The sequence below is a fragment of the Pelodiscus sinensis genome, chromosome W (genome assembly GCF_052426305.1).
Source record: "Pelodiscus sinensis isolate ZL-2025 chromosome W, ASM5242630v1, whole genome shotgun sequence".
Classification (NCBI taxonomy): domain Eukaryota; kingdom Metazoa; phylum Chordata; order Testudines; family Trionychidae; genus Pelodiscus; species Pelodiscus sinensis.
The window spans coordinates 5,757,580-5,771,104 of NC_143084.1; the positions used below are offsets into that span (position 1 = coordinate 5,757,580).

Sequence of the window (13,525 nt, forward strand, 5' to 3'; positions counted from 1 at the left end):
AGAGGCGTGGCTAATGGGAGTCAAGGGTGTGGTTAACAGGGGTCGGGGTGTGGCTAATGGGGGGGGTCAAAGAGTACATTTAAAAACATGATTTGGGTGCACACCTATGTCCTTACTACAGAAAGCACTTCAGCAATTCAAACTGGTAGGAACTTGCTCGTTTCGTCGTGCTACAGGGTGCAAGAGTCAAAAGTGCACTCGAGCAATACGTTTGCTCATCGCTGCCGCCCCGCCCCCTCACGGCCAATAGGCTTGGTTGGCTCTCTATTGTCGTTGCTAACATAACAGGTTCCTCCTTCATCCCCAGAATGCACTGCGAGTATCCCATCCCCATTGTTATATCCGGGTACCCGAGAGGAGTTGGAGTTAGCGGGAGGGGTTTTTCTCCTTCGGTCGGCAAGGTCTAGAGTTGTTTGCAGTTGGGCGCTTCAGACGAGTTTGGGAGGGGAGTGAAGCCTCACGCGCTCGATCATGGCGGTAGGTGCTGCTCATCACGGGATCTATTAAGAAGCCGGGAAGCGAGAAGACACGGGGTGGGGAAACTGAGTACGCGCGTAGACAAAATGGCCCCCGCCTCCTCATACTATCGGTGCCATAATGGCCTTCTGTGTGGGTGAAGGGAGGCCACCTGCTCTTACAGACGTTTCTGCCCCCCCCCCTTCACGTTTTTGCATCAGAAAAAGAGTCTTCGGGGGTATCTGCTGCTTTAGGGTTAGCTGTTTGTTGGCCCTGAGGGGCGACTAGGGGGAGTAAATGCTCCTGTGAAAGTTGTAGTGGTGCCTTGAGGTTCAGACTCTTCCTAGTTCGTGTTGCGGGGGATTCCTTGTCTCTTCTCCATCCCTTTCTCCTTCTTTGAGACTAGACCTAATATCTGAAAATATTTCTCAATGTGCAGTATTTAAACAAGCTTAAAACTGACCCCGTTGGTTGCTTTAGTGGGAGATTCCCTTACTATTAATTTTTATTGCCGTGTGTGTGTGTGAGAGAGAAAAATAAATGTGACATTCTAAAGATCGGGTTGAGGGGTTTTTTTTGTTAAATTATTAACCTTGCGGCTTTATTCTTGTTCTGGGTTTAAAATTTCGTGTTTGAGTTTGCCATCTTAAAATTTTACAGCTCAGAGAGAAGGAAAATATAGTAAGCAAGCTGACAGGCAGGTTTTTAAAAAATGGTTGTTTGATGGCATTCATTGATGGGTGCAAACTTGAGAGACTTTCAAGGGTCTTGTTTCCTAGATGGTGGGCATGTATGGTACTTTATGAAAATCAGGCTTTTTCATGATTTCTCTAATTGGGCAAACTCACTAATGTTTTTGAAATTTTAGCTGTGATAGAAAAGGATTTTTTTCTTTACTATTTTTGATAGAATCTTGTTGCAGTTACAAAATACCAATTTTATATTTGATGTCTCAGATTGTTGCAGGCCAAATAAATAATAGGCAAGAAATTGAAAGTAAAATAACTATGAGAGTAGAGAGAATCTTAGATCTACTACCCACCCTAAAGCTGTGCATTTGTTGCATAAATTGCAAGGTTTCATCCCCTTGGAGGCTAGTCTGATTTACCCCAAGAAGAGAGTCACACTTTCAGGCTGGGTCCAACTCAAGTTTATTGGTTGCAACCAAGGTACGGCTAAGGAACTCAATGTTCAAAGCAGAGCCGACCCCCAACATCTCATAGGCAGGGGTTCTTATAGGGTTAACATCCTTCCTGGTTTAGGTGCCTTAACATGATAGGTTACTTCATTTTTGACATTTAGCATTCCTATAGGTCAGGTTAATTTTCCAAATGAGGTTAAATACAGTGCCTACTTGCTGACTTTGCCGTTACAGCTGTGTTACATTCATTCACTTTTGCTGAACAATGGGCGAGCCATACTTCCCTTTTTCCTTTCCTGCTTGAGCCGGTCACAAGTTTAAAGGATGTGGAATATATCCATATCTCTACTTAACAGAAGACTGGTTTCACTTCCCCTCGTCTCCTTATTATAAGTTATTACCTGTGACAGGCCTTGACCTTTGTCATGTCTTACTCCTATACAAATAGCAAATATATCTAAGCATTAGCAATGTATGGATATTGTACATGCCCCTCATAGGGGAATCAATGGCTCCGGGGGATTTGACTTCCCTTTTACACATCACATTGCTGGTTCTTGTTAGGGATGTTGAGTAGCGATTAATTTGCTAGTCGAGTAGTCAAGGCAATTTCCATAGACTAGTCAATAGGCACTTCCGCATTCCATCTTTGAAATACACAAGAGCCCCCATCTTGTGCATTTCAAAGTTGGAACGCTGCATGGAGCCCAGGGCCAGCGGGAAGTCCTACTGAGTCTGCACTCCACGTGAGTGTTTCTGCTTGGAAATGCACAAGAGCCCCTGCTGGGCACTCGTGTACATTTAAATGCTGGCATGCTGCACTGAGCCCAGGATCAGCTGGGCAGTCCCCAGCTGATCCCGGGCTCTAAGCAGCACTGTCACTATGAAATGTTGCACGAAGCCCGGGGTTAGAATATTGGAAGCAAATAGTTAAATTTCATCACTAGGAAGTGTTTATATTTTCTTCTATTTAAGTATCAGGTTATCTCCCCTAAAGTTCTCTGTAGCATTTTCAGCCAATGTTGGCTGAGATCGTGTTTTTGTGAATGTAAATGCAGTCACCTTTCATTGGCTTTCTAGGTGCAAGATGAGTTAGTGTTGTCATGGCCTTATTGACTTTGCTCCTAGACAGAAAAAACACCTTGGCTTGCTTTTTACTGTGTACTGCTTCCCTGTTGACTTCACATGACTTCATTAATATTTTCCTTTGTGTGTAACATCTATTGTTAGTTTGTTTCATCTACATCAGGGAGACCGAGAGAGACACTTACCTCCTATCGGGAGTAGCGATGTTACATTTAGGTTATTTTAGTAATCGAGTAGTCAATAGAATATTTTTCAACCACTCAATTACTCCATAGGGGAAGGCTGCCCTGCTGCATCTCTGCAATTCAAAAGGCAGTAGGAGTTGGGCAGCCTTCTCTTCTCCCCGCCGCCCCCCTACTGTGTTTTCATAGAGCTGGAAGAGACCTCAAAGTCATCAAGTCCAGTCCCCTGCTCTAGGCAGGACCAATCCCAACTAAATCAACCTGGCCAGGGCTTTGTCAAGCTGAGACTTAAAAACCTCTAGGGATGGAGACTCCACGGCTGTGTCTAGACTGGCTACTTTTTCCGGAAAAGCGAGTGCTTTTCCGGAAAAACTTGCCAGCTGTCTACACTGGCCGCTTGAATTTCTGCAAAAGCACTGACAATCTCATGTAAGATCGTCAGTGTTTTTTGCGGAAATACTATGCTGCTCCCGTTCGGGCAAAAGTCTTTTTCCGAAAAACTTTTGCACAGAAGGGCCAGTGTAGACAGCAGAGATTTGTTTTCTGAAAAAAAGCCCTGATCGCAAGAATGGCGATTGGGGCTTTTTTGCGGAAAACCGTATCTAGATTGGCCACGGACGCTTTTCCACAAAAAGTGCTTTGGTGGAAAAGCGTCCTGCCAATCTAGACGTGCTTTTCTGAAAATGCTTTTAACAGGAAACTTTTCAGTTAAAAGCATTTCCGGAAAATTATGCCAGTCTAGACATAGCCCACTACTTTCCTAGGTAACCCATTCCAGTGCTTCACCACTCTCCTAGTGAAATAGTTTTTCCTAATATCCAACCTGGACCTCTCCCACCACAACTTGAGACCATTGCTCCTTGTTCTGCCACGTGTCACTAATGAGAACAGCCTCTCTCCATCCTCTTTGGAACCTCCCTTCAGGAAGTTGAAGGCTGCTATCAAATCCCCCCTCACTCTTCGCTTCTGCAGACTGAACAGACCCAACTCCCTCAGCCTCTCCTCGTAGGTCATATGCTCCAGCCCCCTAATCATTTTGGTTGCCCTCCGCTGGACCCTCTCCAATGCATCCACATCCTTTTTGTGGGGGGGCCCAGAACTGGACACAATACTCCAGATGTGGCCTCACCAGAGCCAAATAAATGGGAATAATCACATCTCTGGATCTGCTAGCAATGCTCCTCTTAATGCAACCTAATATGCCATTAGCCTTCTTGGCTACAAGGGCACACTGTTGACTCATATCCAGCTTCTCATCCACTGTAATCCCCAGGTCCTTTCCTACAGAACTACTACTTAGCTGGTTGGTCCGTCAGCCTGTAACAATGCTTGGGATTCTTGCGTCTCAAGTGCAGGACTCTACACTTGTCCTTGTTGAAGCTGATCAGATTTCTTGTGGCCCAATCCTCCAATTTGTCTAAATCACTCTGGACCCTATCTCTGCCCTCAAGCGTATCTACCTGTCTCCCTAGCTTAGTGTCATCCGCAAACTTGCTGAGGGTGCAATCCATCCCCTCGTCCAGGTCATTAATAAAGATATTGAACAAAACTGGTCCTAGAACCGAACCTTGAGGCACTCCGCTAGAAACTGACTGCCATCCTGACATCCAGCCATTGATCACTACCCACTGGGCCCGGCCTTCTAGCCATCTTTCTATCCATCTTATCGTCCATTTATCCAATCCATGTTCCCGTAACTTGCTGGCAAGAATATTGTGGGAGACCATATCAAAAGCCTTGGTAAAGTCAAGGTATATCAGATCCACTGACTTTCCCATGTCCACAGAGCCAGTTACCTCGTCATAGAAACTAATCAGATTGGTTGGGCACGACTTGCCATTTGTGGATCCATGCTGATGATTACTAATCACTTTCCTGTCATCCAAGTGCCTCAAAATGGATTCCTTAAGGATCCCTTCCATGATTTTTTTCCAGGAACTGAGGTAAGACTGACTGGCCTATAGTTCCCTGGATCGTCCTTCTTCCCTTTTTTGAAGATGGGCACTACATTTGCCTTTTTCCAATCATCCGGGATTTCTCCCGATCTCCACGATTTTTCAAAGATTATGGCCAAAGGCTCCTCAATGACATTTGCCAACTCCCTCAGTACCCTCGGATGCATTAAGTCCGGACCCATGAATTTGTGTACGTTTAGCTTTTGTAAATAGTTCCTAACCTGTTCTTTACCCACCACGGGCTGTCCATCTTCATCCCATCTTCGTCACTCTAGCGCGTTAGTCCGGGAGCCAACCTTGTCTGTGAATACAGAGGCAAAGAAAGCATTGAGTACTTCAGCTTTCCCTACATCATCTGTCACTAGGTTACCTCCTTCATCCAGTAGGGGCCCCACACCGTCTCTGATCACCTTCTTCTTGTTAACATGCCTGTAGAAACCTTTCTTATCCTTCACATCCTTAGCCAGTCGCAATTCCGCTTGCGCTTTTGCCTACCTGATAACCCCCCGGCATTCTCGAGCTATACATTTAAACCCCTCCCTTGTCACTTGTCCAAGTTTCCACTTTTTGTAAGCTTCCTTTTTGTGCTTAAGTTCACCAAGGATTTCCCCTGTAAACCAATCCGGTCTCCTACCATGTTTGCCTCTCTTGCTACATGTCGGGATGGTTTCTTTCTTTGCCTTCAATAAGGCTTCTCTAAAATACTGCCAGCTGTCCTGGACTCCCTTCCCCTTCATGTTAACATCCCAGGGGATTCTACCCATCAGGTTTCTGAGGGAGTCAAAATCGGATTTTCTGAAGTCCAAGGTGTGTATTTTACTACTCTCTTTTCTTCCTTTGGTCAGGGTCCTGAAATCCTACCATCTCATGATCACTGCTTCCCAGGTTGTCAACCACCTCCACTTCCCCTACTAGTTCCTCCCTGTTTGTGAGCAGACGGTCAAGCTGTGCACGGCCCTGGTTCGATCCTTCAGCACTTGTACCAAGAAGTTATCCCCAACATTCTCCAAAAACTTCCTGGATTGCCTGTGTACTGCTGTATTGGTTTCCCAACAGATGTCAGGGTGATTCAAGTCCCCCGCGAGAACCAGGGCCTGCGATCTGGAAGCTTCGCTCAGTTGTCCGAAGAAAGCCTCATCCACCTAATTCGGTGTCCTGTAGCAGACACCAACCACAACTTCACTGCTCTTGTTTGCGCCTTTAAACTTAACCCATAGACTCTCAACAGGGTTTTTTTCCCCTCTTTATACTGGAGTTCAGAGCAATCATAGTGCTCTCTTACGTATAGTGCAACTCTTCCTCCTTTTCTCCCCTGCCTGTTCTTCCTGTACAGTCTATACCCTTCCATGACAGCGCTCCAGTCATGCGAGTCATCCCACCAAGTCTCTGTTATCCCAATTAAATCATATTTCTTGGACTGGGCCAGGGCCTCCAGTTCTTCCTGTTTGTTGCCCAGGCTTCTCGCATTAGTGTACAAAACCAGTTAAGCAACCTGAGGTGTATCTGTCTTCTCCGTTCGTAACAGGGGTCCTCCTTTCTTGCTCCTTCCTCTCTGCATTTCTTCCCGGTATCCGACTTTCCCACTCCCCTCAGGGTTTTGGTCACCGTCCCCCGACGAACCTAGTTTAAAGCCCTCCTCACTAGGTTTGCAAGCCTGCTCACGAAGATGCTCCTTCTTCTCTTGGTTAGGTGGATCCCATCTCTTCCTAACAATCCTTGTGCCCGGAACAGAGTCCCATGGTCGAAGAAACCAAAGCCCTCTCTCCGACACCACCTGCGCAACCACGTGTTTACTTCCTCAATTTGGCGATCCCTGCCCAGTCCTTTCCCTTCAACAGGGAGGATGGACGAGAACACCACTTGTGCTCCGGATTCTTGGATCCTTCTTTCCAGCACTACATAAGCTGCAGTAACCCGCTCAAGGTCATTCTTGGCCGTATCGTTAGTTCCCATGTGGAGAAGCAGGAAGGGGTAGCGATTCAAATGTTTATTGGTTTTAAGTTGCAGAGCCACAGCAGGGTGTGAGCAGGGACTAAGCAAGGCTGCCTGCCAGCCTGGCTCATAAATTTAGTAGGGGGCAAGCAGGCAGTCCAGCTCAGTCCCTGCTTGTGCTGGGTCAGGGACCAAACCCCGCTGTGGTTCTGTAATGTAAAATGCAGTAGGAGTTGGAGGGGCAGGCTGTGCCTGATTCCTCCTCCTTTTTAAAGTGCATAACTGCAGTGGGGGAGCGGAGACAGTGCTGGGGTGAACTGGCTCCTGCTTGTCTCTCTTCCCCCACTTCCTCTGATATTGGTGGGGAGGGGAAGAATGTGAATAGTTAATAGACTACTTTTTTTTTTTTTTAAATATCCCTAATCTGGAGATTAGCCTGTTCTTCTCTTTTGTTGGTAATTAATACCTCTGTACTGACTTTAAAAACAGAGTGCATATCCAGGGGCATGGCCAGTTAATCGTGAGGTGTTGCCAATGCCGCACCGCCCCCCCCCCCCCCCCCCCAAAAGAAGAGCCCATGCTGGCTCTACAACTTCCTGCAAAAAGGGAGGTAGCGCCAGCTCTGGGGTTTTTCAGGAAGCATACGGGCTGCTCCTCCCCTTCCAACAACAGCGGGCACTTCCTGAGACACCAGCTGTGGTGTGCTCCTGCTCTCTGGCTAGACACCCACCGGCACCCTGCTCCTGCCCCTTCCCTCCTGGCTAGACACCTACCCTCAGCTTGCTCCTGTACCCTATTTTTCCACCCAGATTCTGCACCCCCATCCCTATCCCACTCACTGGCAGTCCTTTCCCACACACTTGATCCCTCATTTTTGGCCCCACCTCAGTGTAGAGGGGCCAACAAAATCCACTAACCCTGGAACCCCAGAAGAGTTAATCTGGCCCAAGGCCTTGAACCTCAGTCCTACCTACCCTCCCCCCACGTGGGCTGGAGTGCCGGGGAATGAGGTGTCTCAGTTGGGGGGGTCACATCAGTGAGGCTTGGGGGAGTTTGGAGGGGTTGTTTTTTCTGTGTCACTTGTGTGGTCCCTGACTTTTTTTTTTTTTTTCCTGTGGGTCAGTGGCCCCTGACCCAAAACAGGTTTCTTTCCCCTCCCATAAATAAGACAATGCTGAAATGTTTTGTTTTTCATTTTTTATTTAAAAATGAAGTCTGGCCGCAACATAACACTCCCGCACCCCCCACAGACCCCAACCTTGAGCCTATTGTACACCTGAACCCCCTGCCCTGAGCCCCTTGCATCCCCAAACTGATGCACCCCCACATCCCCAGTCTTCCGCCACAACACTCCTGCACCATCCACACACTGCAAATCTGTGTCCTGAGCTCATCATATCCTTGGTTGAGACTGGCTGACTGGGGTTTACCGACCTTATCCATGGAATCCGTCTCTGGCCCACAGCCGCACAGGATGCCCTTGCGGAAAATCTGACCATTGGCCATCCAGGGCATGGGGCTCACTGCAGAAGAGGAAGAAGAAGAAATGGAGGGACTGGAAGGATCTGAGGGATCAAACCAGTCTGGTTGTTCCTCTGCGGGAGGACTTGGTGCCTACCTGCCTGGTAGACTTCCCCCAAGATCGAGAGGATCCATCCTTGTGGTTTGCCTATGACTGAGTGGTCTGTGTTAACAGGGCTGTCACGGAGACTCAGGCAACCGAGCAGTGGCCCCATTTCGAGATGGTGTCTGACCTCTTGTATCGAGTGGACCGGGATCCACAGACTCAGGAAGTCCAGTCCCAATTAGTCATCCCTTGCTGCCACCAGAGAGCTGTTCTGAGGCTCTCTCGTGACATCCCTGCTGCCGGACACCTGGGCCAACACAAGACCCTGGCACGGGTCCTGCCCCAGTTTTTCTGGCTAGGTGTTTACCAAGAGGTGAAGGACTACTGCCAGTTAGCTGCTGTGATGGGCTGGGTTTGGCCACAGCTGAGGGCATCCACTCAGGGCAAATTGCTCAAACTTGGGCCTCCTTACAGCCCCAGACTGGAAACCTTCCCAAATAGGCTACAAACCAGTCCCACCGAATGCTTCCGCTGCCAATCTGGCCAGCCAGAAGCCTCACAAACAAAACCCCTCTGACACCCCAGCTCTTCCTGTGCCCCAATCAGCCCCGGGCCTAACATACAGATGAGGGGTTATAGAACCCAATCTCACCTACCCCGAACGGCTTCTTCTGGTCCCAAGAAATCAGCCACAGTTCCCAGGTCTATTTACACTTTGGATCTTACCCACAAGACCATGCTGGGCCAATCCTCTAGAATCTACAATCTTAAAGGTTTGTTACTAAAGGAAAGAAAAGCATGAGAGTAAGGTTGTTAAAGAAAATACATTACATGCATTGAATCATCCAGTTCTCAATACAGGCTCTTAGAGATGTTATAAACTGCTATCTTAGGTTGTACACCACAGACTTTTATGTCAGGATGGGTCCACAGTTCTTTCTGGCTCATTGTTCCCCGCAAGGCTGCATCTGGGATCGGGAGCTAAACTGGAAGGGTGCCACATGGCAATTACATATCTTCCTGGCCAGAGCAGGTCACGTGGTCCAGTGACCTATCCTTGGGTCCCAAGTCAGCAATCATTATTCTGGCTGGCTTGCAGGTATCCAGACATTCCTCAGGTGTGTCTCTGGCACTTAGAGATCTATTGTCTCTGGAGCCTTGCTAATTAGCATAGATATTGAACGAACGTTCCTGGCACATTGCTCTGCCTCAGAGAATTTTCCAGCATCAACACAGAGTATATATTTATAACTCCACATACAGATATTATACAAGTACATTAATAGTATATACAGAATCAGTAGATCACAAGCTTTCATGTGACGCCTCACATGGTCCCCTTTGTATAGACTTTTGCACTTGTGTGTGTGTGTGTGTGTGCGCGCGCACACACACACGCACACCCCATGGGTGCAGCAGTGACCTTTAAAATTCAATAATGTGACAGCTGCTAACTGCGGTGTTCTGTGGGCCCCCCGGTACCTATGCCAATAGTTGGTACCCCGTTTGAACACATTGCGCTGGACCTGTTAGGCCCACTCCTGAGGAGCAAAGCAGGGTTCAAATACATCTTGGTCTTGGTAGACTGTGCAACCTGCTTTCCGGAGGCTATCCCGTTGGTGTACCATGGCACGTATTATTGCCTCCAAATTGGTGAAGGGCCTTCCCCGGGAGTTGCTCACGGATCAAGAGACTAATTTTACCTTCCAGTTGCTTCAGCAGGTCTGTGCACTCCTGGGCATCTGCAAGCTCCAGACTTCAGTGTACCGCCCTCAGACAGACAGCTTAGTAGAGCGTTTTAATCAAACTCTAAAGGGGATGTTGCTGCAATTTCCCCCAGCTGAACTGCAACAGTGGGACCAATTACTTCCTCCCTTTATTAACCATCGGGGAGGTGCTACGGATGTCAACTCAGTTCTCCCCTTTTGAGCTCCTCTATGGTCACCAACCTCAGGGTGGTGTTGGACTTAATGAGGGAGACCTGGGAAAGCACCCTGTCAGCCTTTCAGGGGCTCCTCCAATATGTTTTCCAATTACTGAAGCGATTTGCCTGGGCAGGGACTCTAGCCCATGAGAACCTCCAGGTGGCTCAAGTGACCCAGGGGCAATACTTTAACCAGGGAGCCTGAGAGAGGACTCTTGAGCCAGGGGGACTGAGTACTTCTTCTCCTCCCGTCTGAGGAATCTAAACTCCTCGCTCAGTGGCAGGGTCCCTATGAGATCACACGGTGAGCAGGCTCAGTGACATACGAAGTACACCAGCCAGACTGGAAAAAGAAAAAGCAAATCTATCATGTGAACCTCTTAAAACCATGGAAGGAGTGTGAAGCACTAATGATTACACCGTACCCCCAGGTGCCTGACCCAAATGAAGAAGAAAAACCACGACTGGGAGATACACTGACCGAGGTTCAGCAAAAGCAAGCATGTCGACTGTTGGAGGCCTTTTGGAAGACCTTTACCATGCTTCCCAGACAAACCACGGTGGTGTCTCATGCAATTCAGACACCAGGCCAGGTAGTCAAAGAGATTAACTGCCCCCTACCCTGACAGATGAGGGAGGTTGTGGAAAAAGAGGTCCAAGCTATGCTAGAAGTTGGAGCGATCGAACGATCAAAAAGTGAGTGGCGAAGCCCCGTAGTGCTTGTTCTGAAACCGGATGGAAGTGTATCGTTAGCATTTACCTTCCTGAAATTGATGCAATCTCAAAGTTTGATGCCTACCCGATGCCCCGAACAGAAGAATAACTGGACCATCTGGGAACAGTGAACTACATCACAACCCTTGATTTGACCAAGGGGTATTGGCAAATCTCTTTGGAACTAGAGTCCCTGGAGAAGACTGCCTTCACCACCCTGTCCGGGCTATTCCACTTTGTCTGGATGCCCTTCAGCCTTCATGGTGCTCCCTCGACATTCCAGCACATGATGGACTGCCTTCTGAGACCCCATACCGATTATGCCACAGTATACCTTGATGATGATGTGACTTATAGCCAGCACTGGGAAGAACACCTCCTCCAGGTGGCTGCCGTTCTTCGGACTCTGCGAGATGCAGGACTCACGGCCAATCCAAAGAAATGCCAGATTGGCTGGCAAAAGACCACGTACCTCAAATACCAACTGGGATGCGGTCTGGTGCACCCACTCTTAGATAAAATCTGGTCCATGCACAGTTACCCTGTACCCACGATGAAGAGAAAGGTGCGTCAGTTCCTGGGCCTAGCCAGATATTATCACTGCTTTGTCCCCCGATTTGCAGCCATTGCCGCCCTCTTAACCAAAGACCGTCCCTAACAGGTACGCTGGTCACTTGAACGCGAAGTTAGGGCTAAATAGTACAGGTTTTCGGCACAGGCAATCCTTGGGAGTCTGGAATGCCACTTCAATCAGACCTTTGTGGTACAGACAGATGCCTCAGAAGTGGGGCTAGGAGCTGTACTGTCCCAAACAGTAGCTGGAGAGGAGCATCCAATCCTCTATATCAGTAGGAAGCTATTACCTAGAGAATGCAACTACTCAGTTATTGAAAAGGAGGCCCTGCCCTTACATGGGCAATTGAGGCCTTGAGGTACTACCTCTTTAGGCAGCCCTTTTGTATTGGTGACAGACCAAGCACCACTTAAGTGGTTGCATACCATGAGGGATACCAATGCCAGAATAATGAGGTGGTACTGTTACCCGGGGTTCTTTCAATGCAAATCTCTTGGTAACTTTTACTCTCTGCAAGGTGGTGTCAGGAAATAATTCAGGGGAGACACAGTCGTCTGACCAGTAGATGGATGGTACAAACAGGACAGCACGAGTGCTTTTGCTTAAAGCTAAACTTTAGTCGCAAGCACTTGTTGCGGATGTGTGTGTAAAACGCCCCCACCCTTGATAATTACCGAAGTTGAGTGTGGCTCTCGAGTGACACTGGGCAGGCTTCCGATGGCCAGTCTTCAGTCTGCTGGTGGGGACGGAGATGCGTCCAGATTTGAACAGTCCTCAAGGAGTCCTCGAGGCGTCCCTCCAAGTGTGCCCCAAAATTGTCCCCCTAACTCAAACTTTCCTTCCCTATTTCTCCATTAGTATAACAATAACACGTCACTCAAACTTGTTAGGCAAGCACTTTTTAAAGGTTAGGCAAGAGGTTTTCTTCTGATCATCGCTTTCACCAAATGTGTGGTTGGTGTGTGTGTGGTTGTTGTTGTTTCCCCCCCCCCCCCCTCTCTCTCTCTGACTCCATGCCCGGCGGTCCTGATTGTCTAAATGCCTTAAGACATAGATCTAACTTCCTGTTTTTCTTAATGTATAGCTCAGTGATTTCAATAGAGATTTGGGCCTCAGGAAGGACGCAGGGTCAAGTTGCCCCCTCTGTGGCACCCAAACTCCCTTTCCGTCCCTGACTGTGGTCTAGGTCTAATTTGGGCCTGTTAGCTTGGTTGCTAAAGTTTAAGCAGTAAGCAATAGTGGTTCAGGCACATTACTGGATTTGCTGAAATCTCCCCGTACAGTACCTCGCTTTACAGCAATATGCGTTTACAATCCAACACCACCCAGGGAAAGAGAATGCCAGAGTGAGGGCAACCAGAGCACATAAAGGAAAACAACACTTTGCTGTCCCTTGTGGTTTAAAGTAAAAGGTTCAGAAATGTGGCTAGTCCCAGGGAGGCGCAGAAACAGGCAAACTATTACTAAATATCTTTTAAACTTTTATTAAAGGGCTTCTATGTATAAATTATGATTTTTATCAATTTCTTACATACTGTGGAGGCAGGAAAAGGGAATAAGGGAATTTGTGTGCAGCCATCTTGGTCTTGTTAACAAGAGAGCAAGAGTCAGGCTAAGTCTGTGGCCTGACAACGCGAGATCTGTAATTAGACGCTGCCTTCGCCTCTCGCCTCCATACGGAGATAAGGATAGAATGCTGACTCTGGCAGGGACCTTGAGATAAGGAGCATCTGGGTGGAACTAAATAACTGTTAGCCATTGGTGTTTGTAATGGGAAGGAGACTAATTATTATTATTATATTTAATAGACAGTATATAAACTGCTTCATAATTGCTTGTATTTGAAGATCTGCCTTGGAAGGGGGGGGCTTCCCCCCTGTCCGAACCAGTTTTTCCCTTGCAGCAGCTCATAATAAAACTGCCTCTGGCTACTTGTTGCTTACAAACTCAGAGTGAGGACAATGTTTTCTTCCACAATACGTAGGCACCAAATA

The 13,525-nt window shown here is 47.8% G+C and overlaps 1 protein-coding gene across 7 annotated transcripts in view; it reads left to right on the top strand.

Annotated features, from left to right (window-relative positions):
- The first annotated feature begins 315 nt into the window (after positions 1 to 315).
- The window catches only part of LOC102444602 (arginine/serine-rich coiled-coil protein 2-like), a 57,344-nt gene continuing 44,134 nt past the window's right edge, over positions 316 to 13,525 (top strand). For 4 of the 7 annotated variants that reach the window (XM_075897810.2, XM_075897813.2, XM_075897811.2 and 1 more), the window contains exon 1: positions 317 to 477. Coding sequence is in view for 3 of the 7 variants with exons in the window: in XM_075897813.2 (XP_075753928.1) it covers positions 472 to 477 (6 nt within the window). In the remaining 4 variants the exon portion in view is untranslated. Of the gene's footprint in view, positions 478 to 13,525 lie in introns of all 7 variants that reach the window. The other 3 variants (XM_075897809.2, XM_075897815.2, XR_012895900.2) reach the window with 2 other exon arrangements.